The sequence below is a fragment of the Kryptolebias marmoratus genome, linkage group LG20, assembly GCF_001649575.2.
Source record: "Kryptolebias marmoratus isolate JLee-2015 linkage group LG20, ASM164957v2, whole genome shotgun sequence".
In the NCBI taxonomy this organism is placed as follows: Eukaryota; Metazoa; Chordata; class Actinopteri; order Cyprinodontiformes; family Rivulidae; genus Kryptolebias; species Kryptolebias marmoratus.
In genome coordinates, this window is record NC_051449.1 from 4,529,617 (window position 1) to 4,553,737 (window position 24,121).

General features: G+C 45.6%; 1 protein-coding gene across 3 annotated transcripts; it reads left to right on the forward strand.

Moving 5' to 3' along the window:
- The first annotated feature begins 234 nt into the window (after nt 1-234).
- On the forward strand, nt 235-24,057 carry zfyve9a (zinc finger, FYVE domain containing 9a). Of its 3 annotated transcripts, none has more exons than XM_017410964.3 (19): nt 235-479; nt 6,646-6,754; nt 7,640-7,747; nt 8,938-10,364; nt 10,992-11,091; nt 12,408-12,584; nt 12,696-12,859; nt 13,889-13,985; nt 14,324-14,446; nt 15,372-15,527; nt 15,997-16,221; nt 17,352-17,434; nt 17,616-17,720; nt 19,452-19,602; nt 19,734-19,814; nt 20,408-20,570; nt 20,919-21,024; nt 21,260-21,436; nt 22,301-24,057. In XM_017410964.3, exons 3-19 carry the CDS (start codon nt 7,678-7,680, stop codon nt 22,460-22,462), a joined length of 3,567 nt encoding a protein of 1,188 aa, XP_017266453.1. In that variant the 5' UTR covers nt 235-479; nt 6,646-6,754; nt 7,640-7,677; the 3' UTR covers nt 22,463-24,057. The 3 variants fall into 3 exon arrangements, with proteins under 3 accessions (XP_017266453.1, XP_017266451.1, XP_017266452.1); XM_017410962.3 differs by having other exon boundaries at nt 236-479; nt 13,889-14,006; XM_017410963.3 differs by having other exon boundaries at nt 236-479; nt 8,941-10,364; nt 13,889-14,006.
- Nucleotides 24,058-24,121: the final 64 nt, after the last annotated feature.

Consider the following 24,121-nt stretch of genomic DNA (forward strand, 5'->3'; position numbering starts at 1 on the left):
AAGGTGAGGAAAAAACAAATTTGTTAGTAAAGACTAATGTTATAATTATGTTGTTATGCTTTGACAAGATCTTGGAGGACTTGTTCAGAGTGTGGGCTATTTAAAAGGGAAAGGTGGAGTAGCTGTGGTGTCTGTTTTCAAAAATAAAAAAAATAAAAAATCCCCATTCCCCAGCTTTTGAGCGGTAATATTTTGAAAGGTCGAACCGGAAGTGGGAGATGCCTGAATGAATCATGGCTGCTCCTTATTTTCCAGCGTTAAAACCTTGGGGGAGGGATCCTCGGGTGCTGTCGCACAACTACGGCAGGGTTCGGCTGTACTTTTCGAGTAGTGCTGTTCAAGTGAAGCAGACTGAGGGAATCTAGAGGTTGGATACTCAGAAATAATAATAATAATTAATAAAAAAGGAAGCGTTTAAGAGCGAATGTTAGCGGCGCAGACGGTCGGGCTCCACGGGACTAAAGATGAGGATTCCTCCGGTGAGTTGCTGGATGTTTGTTTTTTTTTTGTTTTTTTGTCGTTTCAAATCGGGTCTGACCGCCATCGCCCGCGGCAGGCACCGACGGAGACGAAGCACTGTCGCGTTTTAGGTTTTAGGGTCTCCGTGTGGCTCGTTTTATTTGCGAGAAATCCCCCCAGAAAACGCGCCGTAACGGTTACGCTGCTTAACGTCAGTGCAGCGCGCGCTGCTTTTAACAGTTCAAGCTAACTTTGAGGCTAACGGTAATTCGTACGTGTTTATATGCGGTTCTGCGTTAACCTAGGAGGAAGGGAGGCTTTTTTATTTGTTTATTTTTGGGTGGTGGGTGGTGGTGGGGGGTAACCGTTAAAACTGGGGTGCTTGCGAACCCCACCGACTCGGCGGCGGAGCGAGTGTCCGTCAGAGAGCGGCGCGTCGCCAGCTGAATCACCCGGAGCTAACGCTAGCTGCACCGGGGAAGGGGAGGGAGGAGGGGGGCGCTCCGCAGCGAGCAAACGCCGACTGCGGGCAGTGATTTCCGCGATCCGCTCGCCTGGTGGGCACGGACTGGTCCTCCGTCAGCCAGTGGAGGATATTTATCCAGCCGGGGCTGTGTTTGGCCTGCAGGCAGAGCCACACTGCCACTTTTCCGGTTACATAACCCCAGCTAATGGTCACCTATGTGCCTGGAAGAGTTGATCTGTTCATGCCTTTCTTTTCAGTCGCTGGGCTTCTTGATTGTTTAAGATTTATGTAGGTTTATGCAGAACAGGGCCCAACCCAGTGGCACCTTTTTATTTTTTTATTTTTTTAAAGTAGCATCAACTTTGAGTCATGAGAAGTGACATCAGTCTGAGAAGCAGTGGAAAAATAGTTGATTCATCCCTCCTTTCTTGATGTTTTGCTTCCAAGAAGACAGGATTTCCTCTAACCTTCTTAAAATGCTCTTGTTTCATACATGTTTAAAAGCTCCAAGACGATATTTTAAAGTGTTACTGCAGATTTAGGTTGCTTTTTTTGTAAATATTTAGTCATTTTCACTTCATTGAAACACAAAACAAGCTCCTAAACTCAACTGATTACATCAACACGTAACAGACAACTTAAAGAAGCAGGACACAGTTTGTTCCCATTTCTCTTTTTGGATCTATGACAAATACCAAATCTATTTTATGACAGACATAAAATAAGTATTTAAGCACCAATAAGTAGATTTCCAGCACAGTAGATGATTCATTTCTCAGATCCTGTTTTTTTTTCTTGTCCTCTTTATTCTGCTCGATGTGCTGTCACGGTCAAGTACAAGAAGAACCGGAGTCAAAGTCCAAAAGAAACCATGAAGAACCTGCAGTGAGCCCGGAGAATTGCTGATCAAGACCGCTTAAAGAAATTAGAAGAAAGTCTGGCTCCGTGTAAAGAAATTAGGGGTGATTTAAAACTTTTCATAGCGTCATAAATGTCAGTTTCTCTTCCCGAACCGACCGCCCGTCCAACCTTGGATGTGAAACCTAAAACTGGACATTTGATCCGGACTTTTACCTGCAACAGGAGATGATCTGCCTTGCCGTCTTCAGGTGGTATTAAAACCCAGAGGGCCCGACCGAGTCGACCGATCCACCAGGCGCCCGCGCGGAGACTTCCCAGATGTAGGTTACTGAACGCTTTCAGAAACTACTACAACTGTCTGGAAATGTAGATCAGAAATGAGCTCATAATAGTCTTCGAAGCGGAGCTGCTTTTTCTAATCTCAGTGGATTTACTTCTTTGACCCGTGCTGTCAAAGAAATTACCTCATATCAGAGGAATGTCTGCGCTGTTAGAAGAACTGAAAGCCGCTGCTTGTTTTGTTTTATCTCAAGAATACAGAAAAAAAAAAGAAATCCTCCAGGAGATGAAGGCGACTCCCGGTTGTTCTCCTTTCAGGGAGTTAAACGGTTCATAATAAACCCGTCTCTCAGTCAGGAGACGGTGTTGTTAGAAAGTGATGTCAGCCCATTCTTAAAGAGGGGAAGTGATCGTTTCAGGGTTTTCCTGCGTTGACCCTCGGCAGCCGGCGTCTGCAGCGGGACGTATTTGGATCCAGCGGCGCTGGAAAGCAGGAAGTGAACTGGCTGTCCGGGGACTGTTGGTGCAACACGGACACTTTGTCTTCATTTCTAGAGGAAGTGTTCTTACAGAGCACGGTTTCCTCTAAACCAGCCCTTAATGCCAGTTTACCTCTTAATGACTGCCCTGATCTACGATGTGTTGGCATTGTTCCGTTCGAGCTGCGACCGGGCCGCCATCTTGCTAGGTGCTACGTGTGTCCCACTGCGTCGTTTGCACGTCAAATCCACACATTGTACGCCTCTACGACCTCCTCCCCGATGCTCTAAATCAGCCAAGAGCTGGTTTATAAGGACTTTATTATCTTTATTCTTCAATGTGAAGCATGGCGGAGTACAAACAATGAGCTGTAGCTGCCCTTTATGCTGTTTAAAATATAAAAATATCATTTTATCTTGTTATTTATGTAAATGAACGCACAGATTTTCAGCTAAAGCTCTTTGTGCATCATCTTGTTGGTGCGAAAACATTATTTAAAGCCCGTCAAACCTCTTCACAAAAACGTTTCCTGTTTTAAAAATTAGAATAAAGTCTGGCTCCTCGATGGCTCAGGAGAAGTGATTAAAGAAATGGTCAAAAGATGATACCTAAAGCTCTCTTTCATGGCCTTAATCATGTCATCAGAAATATTTAATAATGTTGATATAATCATTGAATCGTTGACAGCTAATTGGGCTCCTTTAGCTTTTTTTTTTTTTTTTAAGTACCTTTTAATTTGATCTGAAGACTGTTCTGTGTTTTTGAAATTTAAATCAACTCTAGATCCAAAATTTAGCTTCCTGACCCAGATGTTTCCACAGATGTCTGGTAAGCAGAGTCGGAATAACTAATATTAAGATTAGTAACAAGTAGTGACGGGAGTCTGGACCCGTTCAGTGAAATTACAGTATTTAAATGCTATGAAGCCTTTATTAAGGTTATTTTCTTGCTGTGACACGTGTGCGGTGAAAAAGCTGTAATTAGTTCAAATGGTAACCAAAGAAAGCTGGAAAACACTGTAAAAACAGAAAGCAAGGAGGTATTCATTAACTAAACGGGTTAAAAGCTGGTGGTTGTGGTTAAACGTCACATGAAGGATTTCCAGCCTGATTGGCGAGGAAGTGATTCTGCTCCCTGACAGGAAACGACAGGAAACGCTCTTGTTCTGACAGCGTGGAACCTAATGAACTGCTGTGGTGCTTTGGCGTGTCGCTGTTTATGCCCTTGTCTCATTTGATTCAGCTGCCGTGCCAGGATGTCCAGTCAGGCGTGCGTTATCGTGTCAGCAGCGTGTTTGATTTTTAGCCTGTGTGACTTTCACTGGATCCCGGCGTGCTTCCGTTAGTTTTATTGTTTTCCTTCTTGTAAGCGTAGTGTTTTTTTAGTATTATGATACAGCTGTTAAAGATGGAGCAGGAAACTGCCTTTAAGTAAACTTTTAAAACAATTTATCTTTAGTATAAACGTTTCTTTAATCAGTCAGCAGCTCCAGTCAGTGAAGATGTGGAAAGTTAAAGCTGCTAACATTGTCTGCAGCTTAAATCTGTGCTAAAACAGCACATTTTTAACTAAAAATGTGACTAAAATGTATTTTTCTGATATCTTATTGGCAGCACAAATATGAGTTTTGATCAGAGCACTGAGGTTTGAGACCTAATTGAATTTTTTTAAAATGCTGTGCTTTTGAGAACGCCACCTTAAAGTATGCGGTCTGTTTAGTATTATCCACAAACGGCTCCTTTTGAAGCGTCTTCCCAAGTTTACTCGTCTAAAAATACAACTCCTTCGTGCACTCTGACTAAATATGCATTATTCAGCACCTCTGCAAAGTAATTAAATCTTAATTAGGGTTGGGCTCCTGTCCGCGTTTGTGTTGGAGTTCGTTGGATTAATTCAGACTCGTTTGGTTTGGTTTTCTCTGAAGGTCAGAGGTCAACGAGTCCGGGAAGTCGCTTCCGTTTCCTGTTTCCTCAAACCCGATCACATCGCAGCCTGAGTTAAACATCGTTCTGTGTTGCTGACTTTATAAAAAAAACAAGAACAATATCTGGCATATTTACGTTTTCTTCCTCCAAGTTAAATATCAGTAATAAATCATATTCTCTGCGTATAAACCAAACTCCCTGAAAATAAAATGAACAAATCAAGAGTTGAACTGATATTTTACAGTCTGTAATTTCCTTTAACATCATATTCCTGCATTTTGTTGCTTAAAATATGACATTAGGGCTATTTATAAAGAGTAATAATTTGATTTTTTAAAGAACTTTTTATTATAACACAACTACTTGGTGTATTAACTGTATACAGAATGATTAAAATGACTTTTTTAAATATAATTACCTGAATTTAGTGTTTAACACTTCTCTGAAATATGTTTGTCTTTAAATAATACACTTTCAGCTGCAGGAAAAGTGTTTTACAAATAAAGATTTGTGCTAAAATTTAAAAACCCACAAAGCTGATTGTGTGAGGGGGCGTCCTCTGTTAGAGTTTTATTTTTATGTCAGAATATTTATCACATTTACAGTAATTTAACGCTTTTTTTAGGGATTTCTGTCTGCAGACTGAAGAGTCTTCAGCAAACGTTTTTCTTCACGTTAGCCTCTGTGGTGAATTAAAGTAGTCATGGTGTTCAGTCGATCAGTTTAGCTGCGTTAAAGCAATGATAGCTATCAAAATATGCAATTTTTCTGTGTCTTAGATGTGAATTTTTACGCTTCTAACTTTATTTCTGCATCATTAAATGACTCATCAGGGTTTTTGTAAAAGTTGCGTTAGAAAGCAGCCTTCGCTTACGACTAAATTCAGTGATCAGATGTGAAAATTCTCCCATTAGAGTTGTTGTTTACATTTTTTATTCTTCAGTTTTAAGTCGTCTCTGTGTAGCTCCTGGTGTTCGACCTCCTGTTCTGTTCCTTCTGCTTTGTTTTGGGGGTATTTTTGGTTACAAATTATTCTCCCAGCGTAAAACTCGTTGCCCCTGCTTGTCTCTTGGAGGTCGGCAGGACCTGCGCTCGGTCTCTGGCGTAATCCCCGTCCGCCTTCGTCCTCGCGAAGACGACCCCGGAGTTCAGACTGACCGTTCCTCATTCGTTGAACGTCTCGTCTCGACTCCAAGGACGGTCCGGGCAGGTTTACCGTGCCTGGATTCAACTTTCACTCGCTGCCCATCTGTGGCTCTGATTGGCTTGTTGAGGTCGGCCGGTTAAAGGCTTGGTGTGTGTGTGTGTGTGTGTGTGTGAAGTGCTGTCAGGATGTTTACAAGCAGTAGCGTCCCAAACCTGTCTTACATTTCTGTTCTGACTCAGAAAATAAGACTCTTGGTCACCATTCTTCAGTATTTTATTATGAAAAATTGCGCTTCAGATATTAATTACGTGTTGTCATAAATCTTGTGTCCAAAGTCAAATCTTTGTCCTTTTAAAAATAAAAAAAGATGTTCAGTTTCTGTTTTTAATTCATCCAAGTTGGATTGTTTAGATCCCAGCAGCAGGTTTCTTCTCCAAGGATCGACTTTGATATAAAACAAGAAAGTCGCCGTTTTCTATATAATATAAAACTGGGCAGCAGAGAAACGTGAACTATGAGACACAAAGCAAGAGATGAAGCTCATGAATTTACATTTCACAAAAGTAATCTCAGTTTGCTTCACTATAATAAGTTCATACACCTGCCTAATTCTTTTGCACAGTGATTTATTGATTTTTTTTTTTTCTGTTAGCAATATTAATGAATCTGGATCACTTAATTAAAATGTCTAAATAAAGCATTGGCATTAGTGGACGATGCACATTTCTTTAATGTCGAACTCGACCCGTCGCTCGCTGACAGGAGACATTATGAGTAAATATTTGGTTCTTGTTGAGGCGCTGATGGAGTCTCGAGCTTCAGTCCAGTCGGTCAGTGCTTTTGGCTCTTTGGTGTGTTTGTTGAGCAGTTTTTGTGGTGAGTTATAAAGAGCAGTAAGTGAATAATACTAACATTAAAGCCGGGATCGTTTTGGCGCTTCGCCACGTGGGCGGCTCCTCTCTGCCTTACTCAACTCGAGCGACCTTTTGTTTTTAACCGAAAGGTGTTTCCTCCTCCTTGTGTCTCAGGTGTGGGCGCTGGGCGGTTGCCAGACCGGGTGAAGTTAAGAACCGACAGGGAAACCCGCTGAGCGAAACATCACCACCTGGGGCTGCTGAGTGTCGGACTGCTGTGCAGGTGAGGACTCGCTGCGAGGGGAGCGTTTAACGCCTTTAAATGTTCACGAGACGTTTTTTATTTTTATATTTGAGTTTGTAGAGAAGCACGAGCAAGTTGTCTCTGAGATGTTGTCATTTAATGACAGAGGAGTTCGTCTGTCTGTGCACAGAGAGCACAGATATTATTCCTCAGCTGCTGGTAGGATTTTTGCATGATATTTTCCTGTTTCGGCCGTTAGTGTAGATGCAAATGAAAACATATAATCTGATTTCTTTGGGGAGAAGATGCCACACTGGTTGTTATTAGTTTGACTATTTATCAACCTACCTTTACTTTGACTGTCATCTAGAGCTGAAATCTGAAGATAAAAAGGATATTATTTACCTAATATGATCATCAATGTAAACAAAATACTCCTTGAATTATGATTTTTCTGTTTTCAAGAATCATTTTCAAGTTTATTTTTTATTAATATATGTCACCTTTTGGTACTGAAAGACAAATCATTTTAATCAAAATTACAATTAGCATGCTGAAAACCTTTTTAAAAGTAACTATTAGTTAATTTTCCTTTAATATTGCTACAGAAAATACAAAGGTGATATTTTTGAACCGAGGAAAAAGGATGAAAACGCCTTATCTTGCCTTCTAGATCAGTTATTGCGCTCAGGGAGCTTTTTAATTTCAAAAGTGACTTTGGTCATCACCATATTTCTCTGTCATTATCTCCCTGACCTCTCGAGTGATCGCACAAGACAGGAAGGAAATGAGAATTAAGAAAAACGGAGAGTTGGAGGACAAACTTCATGTCGGTGATTTTGAGTCAGCCCATCGAGAGCAGCTACACGCCGGAAAGAAACGAGACAGAAATTGCTTTTGAGGATGGGTTCCTCCTGATTCTAGGTTCACACGGCCGTCGGCAGGGTGGAGTTTCTTGACCCATGGAGAATTACTTCCAGGCCGAGGCCTTCAACCTGGACAAGGTGCTGGATGAGTTCGAGCAGAACGAAGGTGAGCTCCGGGGGGGACAACCCAAGTGTCGTGCAATCGGGCCTCCACCCATCAAGTTTGAGTAACATTTACAGGAGGTGATTTGGGAGCAAGCAGGGAGGAAATGAGATTAATTGGATTCTCTGTTTAACCGTGACTGGTGCCAAACCAAAGAGGCATCTTTTTTTGTTAATGTTTCCTGGTGGATATAATATTCTGATCAACATTTGGGGTCTTAAAAAAGTAGCCATTGTGAAAGATAACCGTTGTTTGAGTGACACAAGTCTGCAGTGTTCAGTGTAAAAAAACCCAGAGCTGCCCACAAATGTGCCTGCCTTTTAATCAGCCTAGACGCAAGCATGAAAACATCCTGATCTTTGATCAAAAATTGGTTCTGATCGATCAATCGGTCGGGCTCTGAGCATAAGCAGGAAACCGCATTTGGGTCTTTTTGAGAAAGTTGTTTCGCAGCGTTTATTTATAGTAATCGCAAAGCAAACACTGCAGCACCGAGGTGTATGTACTGCAGACTTGGCTTGCTCATTGTTGAGAAAAAAAGCTGCTCTTTTCTGGAATAATGTAAGATGACCCCAGAAAAAAAATACCAGTCCTGCTGATTCTCTCGTTCTCTGTGTGTGTGTGTGTGTTTTTGACACACAGGTGCCTTTAGCTCGGTGTGTATTTTGGCTGAGGGTGATTATCCAAGCCCTCAGCCAGAGATCTAGCTCGGCAGATTAACTGTGTGTGTGCAAAGACTCGGTACATTTCACAATCAAACAGCTTAGCGTGAATTAGAGCGGCGGGAGGAGAGCAGTGTGTCACAACTGGTGTGGCTGAGAAAACACAGATACAAGACATATCGTAAGAGTTTCCAGTCGTGCAGCTTGTCAGTCTGATTTCTCCTGAGGCTTCATGAGCCGTTTGACCTATTTTCTTAGATTTTCAAAGTTCATTGACACACTAATTTCCTGCGCTAAACCAACCTCGTTTCTCAATTCACCGCCCGGTTTGTTGGAGCCAGTTTTAGCTCCGATCACCAGGAGAGTATTTTTGTATTTGGTTCAGAACATCTTAGCTGGTTATTCCCAGAGATGGTGAAACGATTCAAGTATCCGCTGATTAATTTCGAATGAAAATCAGCGTTAGTTGCATGAAAACATTTTCTGGCAGTTGATTTTATTCATTTATGTTTGTTCCCCCTCGTGTTTTAGCAGATGAGACGGACACGTCGATTCTCTCGGATGCCAAGTGGACTCAGATCCTGGCCCCGCCGGCCCACATGCTTTCTTTGAATCCTGCCCTGTCCCACACAGACCTCAGCCCCCGGGAGAGCCCCCTTCCCTTTAAGGCTCTCCCCGACTCTTCGTCCAGCTCCTCTCAGGGAGACGACCCTAAAAGGCAGCCGGGGCCTGAACCTCCATCCTGGGCGGAGGACAGGCCGGCGGACGTCTACAGCCCGCCTCTTCCTCAGCCCAACATCGGCAAGCTGGTGGGCGCAGGCGACCTGTCGCCGCCCCCGGTGTCAGCCTGCGGAGCTGTGGAGAATGGCTGCCCCGGCAGCCCGCAGCTGGATGTGCTCGGTAAAGACAGAAGTTCTCCTACAGATGCTCAGCCCGGTGCCTCTGAGCAGGAGGATAAACCTGGAGAGATGCCTGCCTCGGCTGGAGGAGGAGGCTCCCACTTTACATTCAAGGTTGGGTTAAGACAGGAAGAGATCCCCGGGGATGTCCATCCAGATGTGTCTCCTGCAACGCAAAATGGAGGACATGTTAAACATGAGAGCAGTGCTGCTGCTTTACAGGACTTCAGTCAAGAAAGACAAACTGTAAATTCCCAGGAGGACCTGGAAGAAAATATAAACAGGAGTCAAGTTGTTCAGCCTGAGTGTGAGATGGAGGAGAATGGTGTGTCTCCTCCTGGCAGGGAGGAAGAGGAGGAGAATGAAAGAAGAGGTGATCAGAATGGACAAAAAGATCAGCTCATCAGAATAAACATCCTTCCTAATGGTTTGGAGATGGAAAATGGGAGCAGCTTAGTGTTTGGGGAAACGGAGGAGAAGGAGGAGCAGGACTTTTCTCCCTCCCCTGTTTCCTCCAAGGAGGACTCTGTGACTGAGGAGAAAGAGATGGAGGAGAGCAAGCAGGAGACGAGCGATGGTGGAGCCGCGGGGTCAGGTAGCATCCAACCAAAAATGAACAACAGCCGGCTTCAACCTGTGAGTGTTCCCTACGGAGGGGCACGACCAAAGCAGCCGGTCAGCCTCAAACTTCAGATCCCACAGCCGCTGTCGGGCCAGGTCCAGAACCAGCTCGGCCCGTCTGCAGTCAGCAAGAACAAGAACCTGGAGAACCAGTGTCGAAGGGGCACACCGACCGAGCTGTCGCCCGGCGGCACCGTTCAGAGTTCTGTGAGCGTGAACGGCGAGGGCGGCGTCCACCCTTCGTCTCTGATGTCCTCAGAGAGCCCGGACAACGACCTGCAGGCCGGCCAGCAGGGGGCGCCCTGCAGGAAGGGCGCCGGCTCGCTGGGAGAGGTCGCTCCTGTGTGGGTGCCCGACTCCCAGGCCCCTGTCTGCATGAAATGTGACGTCAAGTTCACCTTCACCAAGAGGAGGCACCACTGTAGGGCCTGCGGCAAGGTCAGTGCTGAGACGATTCGAACTCAAACCAGAAAAGGCAAAAAAGTAACTATAAAGAGATGAAATATATATGTTGTCAGTGACTTTGAGGCTTTATTTTGGATAAAGGAGGTGAATCTAATGCAGGGCTTTGATACATGAGACTCAGTGGGTGTGCTTGTAGCTTTATGGCCACCCACACGTGCAGGATGTCTGCACAGCGCTGTAAATGGAAGATGTGGTCGCTGACACGGCACTGGAAAACCGTCGGAGTGCTACTTAATTTCCCATGGTGGTAAACAAACACTCTCACACTGCCACTTGAGCTGGGAGGAGCTGGCACTGCAGTAATGCTAACACCTGCAGCCGGGGCTGCAAACCATCGACGCAGCGTGCTCCTCCATGAACGCGCAGCACGTTACGGGCTGCCAGGCTCTAAAATTAAAAGCATCATCTGTCCTGTTTCAACTCATTTACCAAACGCACGTGGGTAGATAATGATTCATAATGAGCTGCTAATACAGTCACACATGGCACCAAACCTTTTGCACAGCGACGGTGAAATAATTTAGCGGTGTTGTGATGCTGTTCTGCTGAGAAGACTCTGAGTTTCTGGTTTGAATGATGATTCTCTGTTGTTCTTTTAAGGTGTTCTGTGCAACATGCTGCAGCTTGAAGTGTAAGCTGGTGTACATGGACAAGAAGGAGGCTCGTGTTTGCGTCACCTGTCATTCTGCCCTGACAAGTGGTGAGCGCTGGATCATTTACTGCTACGGCCGGTTAACTTTTGGAATCAACCCAATTCGAAATGGCCACCACAGCTCATTGACCCGAGCGGCACAAAAATGGCTGCGACTCGGGTCGGTTTTACAGATGTTGAGCTAACAATTGGTGCGGTTGTAGCTGAACGTCATCCTCTGAGCGCCGTCTCATCTCGCAGGATCTCACATCAACACGTGAGATCGGGCAGAACGTCGCTAACAAGGTTTGACCAAAATGGCTGCAACTCCAACCTTTTCAGCATGAGATGATTTTAGACTATAACTAGCAGGGCCACCTGATTTTTACAACCTCAAAAACATGTTTTGATACCATCAGATAGATCCTTTAAAGACAAATCCAACACAGTTTGAATTTTTAAAACCGGTCCTTTGGTTACCAATTTCAAAAACTGCAGTTCAAAAACTGATCGTCAGAATGGGTTTAAATTGATAAAATTCTTAAATAGGCAGCAGTAGAGAGTGCTGTGTTTCACTTCCTGGCTGAAGCTGAGGAATCGCTCTGATTGGCTGTAAAGTTTCAGATTATTCCTTCGTGGATAACACCTGAGCAAAGCAGTGAAAAGTGTCAGCTTGGCTCTTTGTGACGTCGATCATCCGCGGAATCGGCTGTAAATCCTCACAATGCCAACATCCGTCAGAAGATTGTCGATCCTTCTTTATTTTTACACATGGATAGCAATATTGGTATCAAAATGGAGCTTATTTCATGTAGAATTTTTTGAAATTCTAGGTTATAAAATGTTTTATTTCATCTGAGTTGAGAAATGAATGAATGAGGTAGCTCGATCGTTCCCTGACCCAGTTAGCTGTGGCGCCGCCGTGCGTCGTTTATTTAACGGATTACGAACATAAAGAGCAGGGGTGGGCAATCTTGGTCCTCCAGGGCCACCATCCTGCAGGTTTTACTTGTTCCTCTGCTCCAACACACCTGATTTGAACCAGTGTGTCATTAACAGGCTTCTGCAGAACATGAAGAGGTGATTTAACCACTGAATCAGGTGTGTTGGAGCAGGGAAACGAGGAAAACATGGAGGATGGTGGCCCTGAGGACCAGGATTGCCTACCCCTGATACAGAGGATGAATGAGTTCTGAGGTGGCCTCACTACTAAGACCGACATTGATCTTAGAGAACATTGAGACTGCATTTTAGTCTGTAACAAATCTAAATCCCAGCTCTGAAAAAGAAGAAGTGAAACCTGAGACATGCCTGATAGTACTATCACTTAACAGCTGTTGTGGGTTTTCGATAGATTCCTGACCTGTAACGTTTGTTGCCTTCAGCTCAGTCGTGGGAGACGCCAACCGCTGCAAGCAATCAGAGTCCGAACCCCAACAACCCAGCCGAGTACTGCTCCACCATCCCCCCTCTGCAGCAGGCGCAGGCCTCTGGGGTGCTCAGCTCCCCCCCTCCCACAGTCATGGTTCCCGTGGGGGTCCTGAAGCAGCCTGGCAATGAGGGTGCGACCTTTTTACAAGAATAGAAAACCCTTTATTTCCACCTTGCGCAGTGCCGTTCTGCCCCAGTAAGAACTCACGTCTGCTTCGTTCTCACCGTTTGTCGTCATTTAGGCTCCATCTCACGAGACCAGAGGAGGGTGTGGTTCGCTGATGGGGTCCCGCCCAACAGGGACGCGGCAGAGTCCTCCAAACCCTCCACCTCCAGCTCTGCCCCCTCTCAGGCGCGAGCCGTTTCCACGTTTTCAAACAAATCCTCCACAGCCGAGTCTTCAGAGGTGAGCGTGGCACGGAGAGCGTTCAGCTCCAGTGTGTTTGGTCCCGTGGGCCGCTGTGCCGCTGGGCCACTGTGCAGATGGACGAAGGATTCCTGGTGGTTTACTGCCTGAGTTATGGGCTGTAATACAGTAAACAAGTTCAAAAAGAAGCATTCCTTGTGGATTAATGAGAATTACACTAAAAAGCTTACAGCTGAAACGTTCTGTACTCTGCTGGTTTACATGAAAGCTTTCTTTACTGTAAATAAGAGCAAGTTGAATTTATCCGTTTGTTTGCAGCGGGTAGTGACCGAATGATTCATCATCTGCTACAGAGAGTAATTCTTTCAAACGATTTTGTCTCAGATGGCCCGATGATGATCTGCAGAGAGAGTCTGAGCTCGCAGTAGTTTTTAAAAACTAAAAATGACTTCCCTGTTAGTCACACAGCTCATGAAAACAGCTCCATGATTCTTCTGCTGTTATATATGTCAGCTGACATCACTCAGGTGATCTATTTCTGGTAGATTTCTGGCAAACGGGTCACGCAGAGTTTGTTTTGGCCGTTGATCTAATTTCAGGTCATTGACTTCACCTACAAGTGTGACCTCAGGCACCCCTGAACACACGGAGGTGTAAAAAGAAATGAAATCTCAGGCAGCTACAAGGACTCTAACTTTCCTTTTTAATATCTCTGTAAGCACGTTTTAAATGAATTCATGTTCTCAGCTGACAGCGTATTGTACTCTGTTAATTACAATCCTGTTTAAGGTGGGATCTCATTGGTGAAGTTGTAAGGAAAAAACAGTTTTTGTTGATTATTATGTACGTTATTTATTTGTTTAGGAATAAATCAGGAGTCTGTGCTTATCTGATGGAATAAAGTGCTGCTGGTTTGTTTTAATTACAGTTATTAAACCTGCAGCCTCCAGCAGGAGCTCTTAACCCTGCTGAGAGGTTTTTTTTTTTTGTTTTTACATCCCGCCGTGTGTTTGACCTACAGTACGTCTAACTCCACGCCCCCACACCTCTGCTCTCCACCCCCCGCAGGCAGCCCACGGCACCGTTGCCCCGGTGGGCAGCTCTGTCAGCCTGATCCCGGAGGACGGGCTCCCTCCCATCCTCATCTCCACCGGAGTCAAAGGAGGTACGGGAGGCCACATCACAGGTGCTTGCCCTCATCCTCACCATTCTGCCGCGTCCTCATCGCTGCTGTGTTTGTGTTCGTTTAGCGTGCGCTTCACTGGCTCTGTGTCACGCCGCTCGTGTTCTGACCACTCATTGCCGGCAGAGGGGAGAAGTTTGTTACGTGGTGATGTTTAAATTGTGGCGGAGATTTCTGCTCGCTAGTTTGAGCTCATTTCTCCTCACGTGGCTCGCTTTGAACTTCACCATCCTCCTCAGTTCTCTCCTGCATCCGTGTTCCCTCCTTAGCCGTTGTTTCCTGATTCCTCCCTCTGCCCGTCTCTTCTGAACCTCCTGCAGATTACGCCGTGGAGGAGAGGCCGTCGGAGATCATCCTCATGCAGCAGCTGGAGGAGGGCGGCCCGGACCCCCTGGTCTTCGTGCTCAACGCCAACTTGCTGGCCATGGTCAAGCTCGTCAACTGTGAGTCGTCTCCGCAGCCTTTAAACTTTAAACTTTAAATCTGTCGGAGAATCGGCAGAGAATCTTTTAAATATTCACTGCTTTCTGTTTACCAGATGGCAGCTGAGCGTGGTAACGTGCCACGGCTTGGTGATTTGGATTCTGATCAGCTGTTTGGAGAAATCATGCTTTTAAATAAACTAAAATTAACTGCAGAACGTATCTGTGTTTGAGCCAAATGAGAGAGACAAACTACATCTGAAAGCTTTGCTTTCTGTCTCTGAAAATGTCGTTCACACCTGCTGGTATTTTAACACAAAACTACATAATTTATTGTTGTTTTTTTAATGCCAAACAAAGGTTGAGAAAGCAGTGACTCAAAAACTATTTATCGTGGTTCAGCTTTCTTTCAACACGATCTGCTCATGCATTTAATTTGCTCCATCTGTTTAACAGGATTTTGTCTAAAAACTCTAATTTTATAAAGGCAGAGAAAAGAGAAAAACTGCAACGTCTCTGTCACTTTTACAGGCATGTTGGATTAATGCTGTAAAACGTTTAAATAAAAATAAATAACGTAAAAGTGGCAAAAAGCTAAATGCAGTCGTTCTACAAAGTTTATGAATCTGGTATTGTTTTTATATTCATAAAATAATCCACCTAAAAACAGAAGTTTGATGCTTTTTATCCAAAGAAACATATTTCTGATAGAAAATTGTAGTTTGATCACTCAAAACCATCTGTTGCGCCGGTCTTTTTGTACCTTAGAGAATAAACTGATTTTACTTCCTGTTCAGTTTTGTGCACAAAGTTTTACAAACTTCTTGTTCGGGAAAAGAAGATTAGTGGTTTGGTTCCTTATTTGTGTTAAATCAGCTTTACAAGATTCGTGTTTTTTGCAGTTGGTGGTCATTAAACGACTGCGTCCTCCTTTTTGTTCTCGCAGACGTTAACAGGAAATGCTGGTACGTGACGACGAAAGGGATGCACGCCGTGGGCCAGGCGGAGGTCGTCGTTCTGCTTCAGTGTCTGCCCGACGAGAAGACCGTCCCGAAAGACATCTTCACCCATTTCGTGCAGCTCTACCAGGAGGCCCTCAGCGGTAACAGCAACATTAGCGCCCTGCTGCCCGAGGGCTTCCACCCGGCCGAGATGCCGCCGCCTGTCCATTTTTACCTCCATATGCTGCAGAACAAACACGTCTGACTTTGACGGCTCCGTCCCCTCGGGCCGCTTCCTGTTTCATATTCTCACTCCAGCAGCGTCGTCCTGATTAAGTCGCCGTCAGTCAGGCCTCGGGAAGAAGTGCTGGCTTTAGCAAGTCCCAGCTTTTACTTGTCATCAGGGTTATTGTGTTGTGTGCGTCTGAAGCCATCGATCTCCCGTACGGATAATGAGACACGTGGATCCTTTGTGGGAATGGGAAATCGTAGAACTTAATACCGACCTAACAGGATGTTTTAGTAATCCACACTGAAAGCATCAGCCTTTTTCCTTTTTGCCTCTTATCGTGTGGATGCTGATGCAGTTCTCCGTCAACCTTCCGTTTCTTCTCTGCTCCCTTTTTCAAGGCAACGTGCTGAGCCACCTGAGCCACTCGTTCTTCACGCAGAGCTTCCTGGGCAGCAAGGAGCACGGCGGCTTTCTCTACATCAGCCCCTCCTTCCAGTCGCTGCAGGACCTGCTGCTGCCCAACCCCCCCTACCTCTTCGGCATCCTCATCCAGAAGTGGGAGACGCCCTGGGCCAAAGTCTTCCCCATCCGTCTGATGCTGCGGCTGGGAGCCGAGTACCGATGTGAGTTCAGACGCAGACAGAACAGGATAAAACTCTCAGCGATGGGAGGATCGTTAAAGAATCGCCAACGAAGCGACAAAAGTCTAAAACATTTCTAAGATCACTGTAGATTGGATGTTGAACTACTGCATATTTGTAAGATTCAGCTCCACAGGAAGCAGGAAGTGGATGAGGGAATTACTTGAATTACGCTGCCGAACTGACTCACAGAAAACACATCAGTCTTAAAAGCAACAATCAGACTAAAGCAAACATTTGGCAAACCTCACAGAACAGAAGAGCAAAGACCTGAAGCTCATCTGGTGGCTCTGAGCTGCAGAATCAAACCAAACAAATGCAACAAAAACCGAGTTCTTGATCTGTTTGTGTCTCCTGTGTTGCTGTTCCTGAAATCCTGTTTTCTGTGGTAGTATTTTGTGCCTCGGTGGCACTGGACTCCTAACATTAGGTTTACTTACTGAGGTGGAGGTAAAGTCATGGCAAAGAGTCATCATTCCTCTGATCGTTGTTTTCAACCTCTCAGAATAAATTTGAGAGTTCAGCCGGCCCAGCAGCTCGCCTCCTTTTATTCCCCGCCTCAGAATCCTCTTTCCTCACAGCCAGACCTGCCAGCTCTCCTTAAGCCTTTTCCCCGCATCCGGCAGCTGGAGTCACAGCCGAAGCTCGTCGACATGAAATTAATCCACCAGACAAACAACCTGAGCCCTTTAAGGCCGACCAGCAGAAAGAGGAAAACTGTTCACTGCAGATTGTGGTCGAGATGACTTTGATTTATTTATTTCTGCTAATGAGAGTTTGTAGTCTGATCTTTTTTTTTTTCCAGCTGCTGACTAAGATAAGGCTAAAAATAGTCATTTAAGAAGCTTTAGTCGCTGAAGGAAAAAGATTTGAACTTGTAAATTAGGAGCGTTGAACTGCAGCTCGCCGTGTTTTAGTCCCGTTTAGCTCCGTTCCAGTTTTATACAACCAGGCAACAAAAATGTCTTCATTCTAATTATTTCTTGCAATAAAGCCACAATTATTTGACCTTCTGATGATACGTCTTTCTGTGACGGCTGAATTAGTGCAGATGAAGTGCATTCCTTGTGTTTTTTTATTTTTTACTAATTTCTACGTATTCGTTTTTGCAGTTTATCCGTGCCCACTGTTCAGCGTTCGCTTCAGAAAACCTCTCTTTGGAGAAACCGGGCACACAATCATGAACCTGCTTGCGGTAAAGACTTTTATTTTTATTTTATTTTGTTCCTTGTTTATTGTTGAACTCCAGGTTGAAGAGTTTAGGGGTTAAAAAACACTTAAAACACAATTTTTAATGTTTCAGGGCAGCATTTTATGAGAAAAGCTCGTACTTTAGAAACTTCAGAACTAACTTTCCATTGTTTTATTTTTTTAAGGACTTCCGTAACTACCAGTACACTCTGCCGGTGGTGAAGGGTCTGGTTGTGGACATGGAGGTGAGGAAGACGAGCATCAAGATCCCCAGCAATCGCTACAATGAGGTGAGACGTTGTCGCGGTTATCGGGTGGAAACCAGCCGAATTCCGTCCTTTCAGCTCAGTTTGGTCTGATCCGAGGAGAAAACTCCAGGAAGGAAAAGAGGTTGAGTTTTGTACACCCCCTGTCCACGTTTTAAATGCACAGAAAACACTTTGACCTGATTCCTGTAGCCCCGTGGTGTCCAGTCCTGGTCCTGGAGGTCCTCCGTCCTGCAGGTTTTAGATGTTTCTCTGCAGAAGCCCGTTATTCACTCAGTCATTCAAAGCAGAGAAACGCCTGAAACCTGCAGGATGGAGGCCCTCCAGGACCAGGACTGGACACCCCTGCTTTAGACCGTTTAAAGTTTGCACAGTGATGGTCTGGAGACCTGTCCAGGTTGTCCCGGAAAAGAGAAACGGGTCAAGAAAACGGCTGGATGGATATTAATGTCATTTACTAATTAATTATCTTTAGACGCTGATTCTCTCTTCTAGGTTCACTGAGAAAGTCTTATTTAAACTACAAAGTTATGTTAGAGAGAGAAAGAAACGTTCAGACAAAGCAGCCATGTTGTGAAGGAGGATAAGTGTGGACTTTTATTTTGAAATCTCCTTACATGCACAGAAAGCTGTAACCAAAAATTAAAAATGAAATTTAAACGTTTTTTTTTTTAACATGAAGGGAAACAACTAAGACAGGAGCAGTCATCGAAGTCCAAAGAATAAACAAAAATTAATTAGATGATTTGATTTAATAAGAGTCCTGATCAGTTTGTTTATTTTCAGATCAACATGAAATGACGTAGTGGTTTTTCTAGTCCTCACATCCATCTTTGGTTTGACCAGATTTACAAAAACAGCAACAACAATAACAAAAAAAACACTTTTTCCAGGTTATTTTTATATTTTCTGCCACCTGCAGCCGTTAATTTTTAATAAATCTCTCAGTTCGTCCAACATCCCTGAAAACGACACCAGCCTGTTGATTCACTCATTCATCAGAAACATCACGCTGCTGCGTGAAGCTTGAGCACAAAATGTCCTCGGTCACGACGCAAAGACGCGTTACCATGGTTACCGACGGCCACCTCATCAGGTTGCTCTTTAAGAGTTTTTTTCATTTAAGATGACACCTTTCTGCTGCTCACCAAAATCTGATTCAGGCTCAATTACTTGTGGCTTCGAGGATTAAAAATAACTGGAACTGGATCCTCTTAATTTGTCTCAACGATCCTCGATGGTTAAAAAAAAGGATCCTTCTGTGTTTTCTGAGCCGATAAAACCTTCTGTCAGACCCGTAACATCAGCACGTGTGTTTGATTGTCAGCGATTATGTAAGAACCTCTCCGGTGTCGCCGCAGCTGAACTCCAGGCTGCCCACATGCGATGACGTTTCAGCCTCCGAGGTTCGGTCGAGCGTCAGGGCGGAGCGGAGCTTGGCTGCTGATGCTCTAACAGATGGGGAGCCGTTGCTCGACAGCTTTCAGGCGAGCGTTTTAACGCGGCGGGCGGTTAAAGCCCTCCAGATTTTCAGTTTTTATTTCTGACGGGTGGCAGCGGCGGGATTAATACGAGGCCGCTAATATCCGCCGCTGTCGGAGTCGTCTTCTGCAAGCTGTCATCTCGACTCCGCCCACGAGCCTCGGCGCATTTAGGCTTAACCAGTCAGTGTCTCTTCAGCCCGTTTCCCCCCCCACGGCACACACCCAGAGGGCGGCTTTAATTAGTCCTGCTGTACGATATCTGTCCTTGCAGCTGATGAAGGCCATGAACAAGTCCAACGAGCATGTGCTGGCCATGGGGGCGTGTTTCAACGACAAGGCCGACTCCCACTTGGTGTGCGTCCAGAACGATGACGGGAACTATCAGACGCAGGCCATCAGCATCCATCACCAGCCACGAAAAGGTGCTTCTCCTTTTGGGTTTTAGCTCCTAAACTCTTATCTGAAAGGTTTAAATCCCTCCACCCGAGAACACAAACGCCTCCGAGGTGACTGTCGTGACTCTGTTTTCTTCTCCTCCTCTCTGTTTCTTCAGTCACCGGAGCCTGCTTCTTTGTTTTCAGCGGCGCGCTGAAAGCCTCGTCCGGCTTCTTGGCCAAGACCAGCATCGTGGAAGGTGAGATCAACGTGTTGGTCGGGGGAAAAAAAGGTTCAAACACGAGTTGTTTGTTCCAGAGTCTTCAAGTTTTATCTCGAAGGCTCCTCCTGGTGTATTAGTTTGGAAGAGTCCTTCATTATGTTTCTTATAAATGTGATGTATATTTCCTGGTTATTTTAATTTTAACATTTTTCTTAGAAGATTTAGACCATATTTTATGCTTCTATTCTGTAAAATAGTTAAAGGAAACATTAAAGTTTGTTTTTGAAAGACTAAATTTGGGTTTCCAGCTTGAAAATTCAGAGAAACATCACTTTATGACTTTATTTAGGTGGTTAAGGTTCGACCACAAATCGAAGCGTTGCAGAACCCCGGTGACCTTTGACCCCTGCTTTAGCTCCAGATTTCCACACACCTGAGAACTTGGGACTCAAAATATGAGCAACAGTTTCTGAGCAGCTCAGACTTGTTGCTCCTGATGGTTTAATCAAGAATGTTTTTCCATTTTTCTGCACGAATCCTGCAGACTTCCATGTCTCCATTCACCGTGACGAGAACGCCGAAGTATTTTTAATTCCCTTTTACTCATGGAGTTTTCTCCCCCCGTTCAGACGGTGTGATGATCCAGATCACAGCCGAGGCGATGGACTCTCTACGGCAGGCCCTGAGGGACATGAAGGACTTCACCATCACCTGTGGGAAAGCCGATCAGGAGGAGAACCAGGAGCTCGTCGAAGTCCTGTGGACGGAGGACGACCAGAACTTCAACAAAGGGTGAGGCGGGAAGACGCATGATGTGGTTTCTAACGTTGTTTGCTTTAAAATGACTCCTCCGAGGTTGGGGCTGTGTAGGTTTTACTGATCCTACAATTTAAAAGGACAGAAATAAAAGGAAAAACAGAGTTTCATCTGAGCAGCTGCCCCATCAGCTCGTTCCCATCACCCACAGAGTTCTGATCAGTTCAACCCTTCGGCTGCCCTCCGGTCAAAATGGCCGCCGACGGACAGCAGGACGGTTAATTATCCTACACATGCCTCCGTTTCTTCCTGCGTGTGGTTTCACTGCAAACGTCACGCCGAGTTTCAGAAACGGGTCGTAAAATCCCCTCGTGTTCGTTTCAGCGTCATCAGCCCGATCGACGGGAAGTCGATGGAGTCCATCACCAGCGTGAAGATCTTCCACGGCACAGAGTTCAAAGCCAATGGCAAAGTCATCCGCTGGACCGAGGTACTCCCTTACACGCAGACTGCTCGCTTTCCTGCGGATTATTAGGAAAATCAGGCCGCCGCACACGTCTCTGAGGACCAAACGTTCAGCCATTTTAACCTTCATCCCAGGAGGCAGCAGGTCTATTAAGAGGCTAAGAACAGTTTAACCATTTGCCACAGGATGGAGGGTTGTGTAAGATTTTATACCCATTCAGAGCAACGTCGATCATGAAACCTTGCTCTGGTTTCTTCAGGTGTTTTTCCTCCAAAGCGAAGACCAACCCAACGGGCTGAGCGACCCGGCCGACCACAGCCGGCAGGCGGAGAACGTGGCGCGGGCGTTCTGCACGGCTCTGTGTCCTCACCTGAAGCTGCTGAAGGAGGACGGCATGGCCAAGCTGGGCCTGAGGGTCACGCTGGACTCGGACCAGGTAGGACGGATCAGGGCGGGGTTGGGGTCGTGTAAAACTCGCAGATGTCATCTTTTTATCGTTTTAGAACCACTCAAACGGTTAGGGGAAAAAAAGTAGACGACAGGGTGCTGAGGGAGGAGCTGTGGTGATGTGTGAGGAAATCTGGAGAGGCAGAGAAGTTTGTTAGGCTGGACCAGGACATGTATGAGGACAACAGGACAGTGGTGAGGTGTCCTGTAGGAGGGACAGCTTCAAGGTGGAGGTGGGAGTCCATCAAGGATCTGCTCAGATGACATCATGATCTGTGGAGAACAGGGAGCAGGTGGAGGAGAACCTGGAGAGGTGGAGGCACGCACCTGAAAGACGAGGAATCAAAGACAGAGTACCTGTGTGTGAGTGAGAGGGAGGCAGGTGGAGCAGTGAGGCTACAAGGAGGTCAGAGGTCACAAAGGTGCAGGACTTCAAGGACATAGGGTCCACTGTCCAGGAGGACGGGGAGTGGGGTGAAGAGGTGAAGAAGAGGGTCCAGGCAGGGTGCAGCAAAGGTTAAAGGTCAAGGGAAAGGTTTACAAGACAGTGGTGAGAGCAGCCGTTTTGGACAGTTTGGAGACAAAAAGGACAGGAGACGAAACAGGAAGTGTCAGAGCTGAAGATGTCGAGGTTGTCCTTGGGAGGGACGAGGACGGACAGGATTAGGAATGAGGTCCTCAGAGTTAGAGAGGACAGACTGAGACTGTTTGGACATGTGCAGAGGAGGGACAGAAGGATGTTAGAGACAAAGAGGACATATATTGATGCAGTTGGACATGGAGGGAGCTGGAGGAGGACGACTCGCTGTGGAGTCGGCAGACTGATCCTGATGCAGCCTTTCTGTCGGAACAGGTGGGGTACCTGGCAGGAAGTAACGGCCAGCCTCTCCTGCCTCAGTACCTGAGCGACCTGGACAGCGCTCTGATCCCCGTCATCCACAGCGGGGCGTGTCAGCTGAGCGAGGGCCCGGTCGTCATGGAGCTGGTCTTCTACATCCTGGAGATCATCTCTTAGGAGCCCCGAGTCGTCCCCCCCCAGCCTGCAGACGTGTTTGTTTTTTTCTTTCCCTTTCTGACATCGTCGTCCTCCATCTCCATCCAAAGCATCTGCACCTCAGAAGAACCAGAAAACTGTGCCGTTCCAGGTGGGGTAGCATTCCTTCAGTCAAAGCTATGCATCCACTTGTCTGTTTGGCTCCAGAGGTGGAGAACTCTATCCTGACGGCCGCACTTTCTGTCAACCAGACGGTTAAAAAGGCTGAAACCCAACGAGGTTCCTCTAATAACAGCTAAGCTTACAGGTTAAATTTATTTAAAATTTGCCTCCAAGATGGCAGCGAATTCCGGCGTCTTGAGTCGTAGCCATGAAGCAAAACTGGAGGTCTGAGATAAAAACCTAAACGATGCAGAGACATCCAGACCTGATGAGACGAACGTCAGATGTCACAATAAGAGGCTTTTATCGGCGTTGATCTGAAATTTGAAGTGTGAGACTTTAAGTGCGGCTGCCCGGACAGACGTGCCCGCTCCTCTGATTCTCATTGGACGCCACGCCAAAGTCACTGTGTCAGCTGTAGGCCCCCCGGAGCAAAGAACTCTGGGTAAAACCCGCCTCCTTGTGTAGCACGCCGGCCGTTGCGCGTTCATCGCCGAGAAGAAAACTAGAAATCCTTGGAGGTGGAGGAAGGTGCCTCTGCGTGGGGACTTTTATTTTGTTGTTTTTTTTGCACCGTGGTGCTCAGTGCCTGCAGCGAAGAATCGAGAGGAAAAAAAAAAAAAAAAAGTTCACTTCTGAAGCTTTACCCATCAGTCACCAAAAACTTTGTGTCACAGCTGCACAGACTTGTGTATATTTTTCTAAGCAGAGCGATTTCTCCTCCACATGTAGCTTCCAGAGATCTCAGTGTTACAGGAGAGGCCGACAGACGTCCTGGGAAATTAGAGAAAACACACAAAAAAAAACATTCTGACGCTTTATAACGAACTATCTGTACATAAAGCTGAAATCTCTTCGGTCATCTTTAAATTGTCCATTTTCCAGCAGCATCTCAGCTTATTTTCAGTCACACGAAGATGTTAAAGATGTAAAGTTATATAAATATATATATATATATATATATAAAAGATATATAAAGACTGTATTTGCAGAAGCAGTGCACTGGATTCTAAGCCATTTTCAGGAGTTTAAAGCGGAGCGACGGGACGCCGCTGAGTTCTTCCAGCAGCAGGACGTTAAAATAAAAAACAAAAAACGATCCGGGCTTCCTGCAGAAACGAGATACCGACAGACCCGAAGCTGAATGTATCTCATCTCCCAGTTTTTCTTTTTTTACTTTTTTCTCCTGCATCCTTCCAAAGCCCCGGGAACCGGACTCTGCGGCCGTCTGAAGATGCGTTTTTTTTTCCTTTTCGTCGTGCAGCTTCGAACGGATCGGGTTTGCCCGCAGCTCGGACCCGGAGCTCAAAACCTACGAACGTATTCTTCGTTCTCCCGTTCTCATCGGACTAAATCACCAAAAACCACCGACTCTGTACAGCAACCGTTCTGCTAACGTCGTCCGATTCTGCGAACAGACGGAGAGGATCAAAGTTTTTCTGTTTTTATTTGGAGAAAAAAAAGAAGAAAAGTTAGACAATCAGTTGAAAATCTGCAGAAGAGCCAACACAACTCTCT

Excerpts from the sequence above, each read along its gene's own strand:
- zfyve9a (XM_017410962.3), top strand. The coding sequence starts at position 7,678 with ATGGAGAATTACTTCCAGGCCGAGGCCTTCAACCTGGACAAGGTGCTG. Across the intron at positions 12,585-12,695 it reads GAAGCAGCCTGGCAATGAGG|GCTCCATCTCACGAGACCAG; the intron begins GTGCGACCTTTT and ends GTCGTCATTTAG. Across the intron at positions 14,447-15,371 it reads CATGGTCAAGCTCGTCAACT|ACGTTAACAGGAAATGCTGG; the intron begins GTGAGTCGTCTC and ends TTGTTCTCGCAG.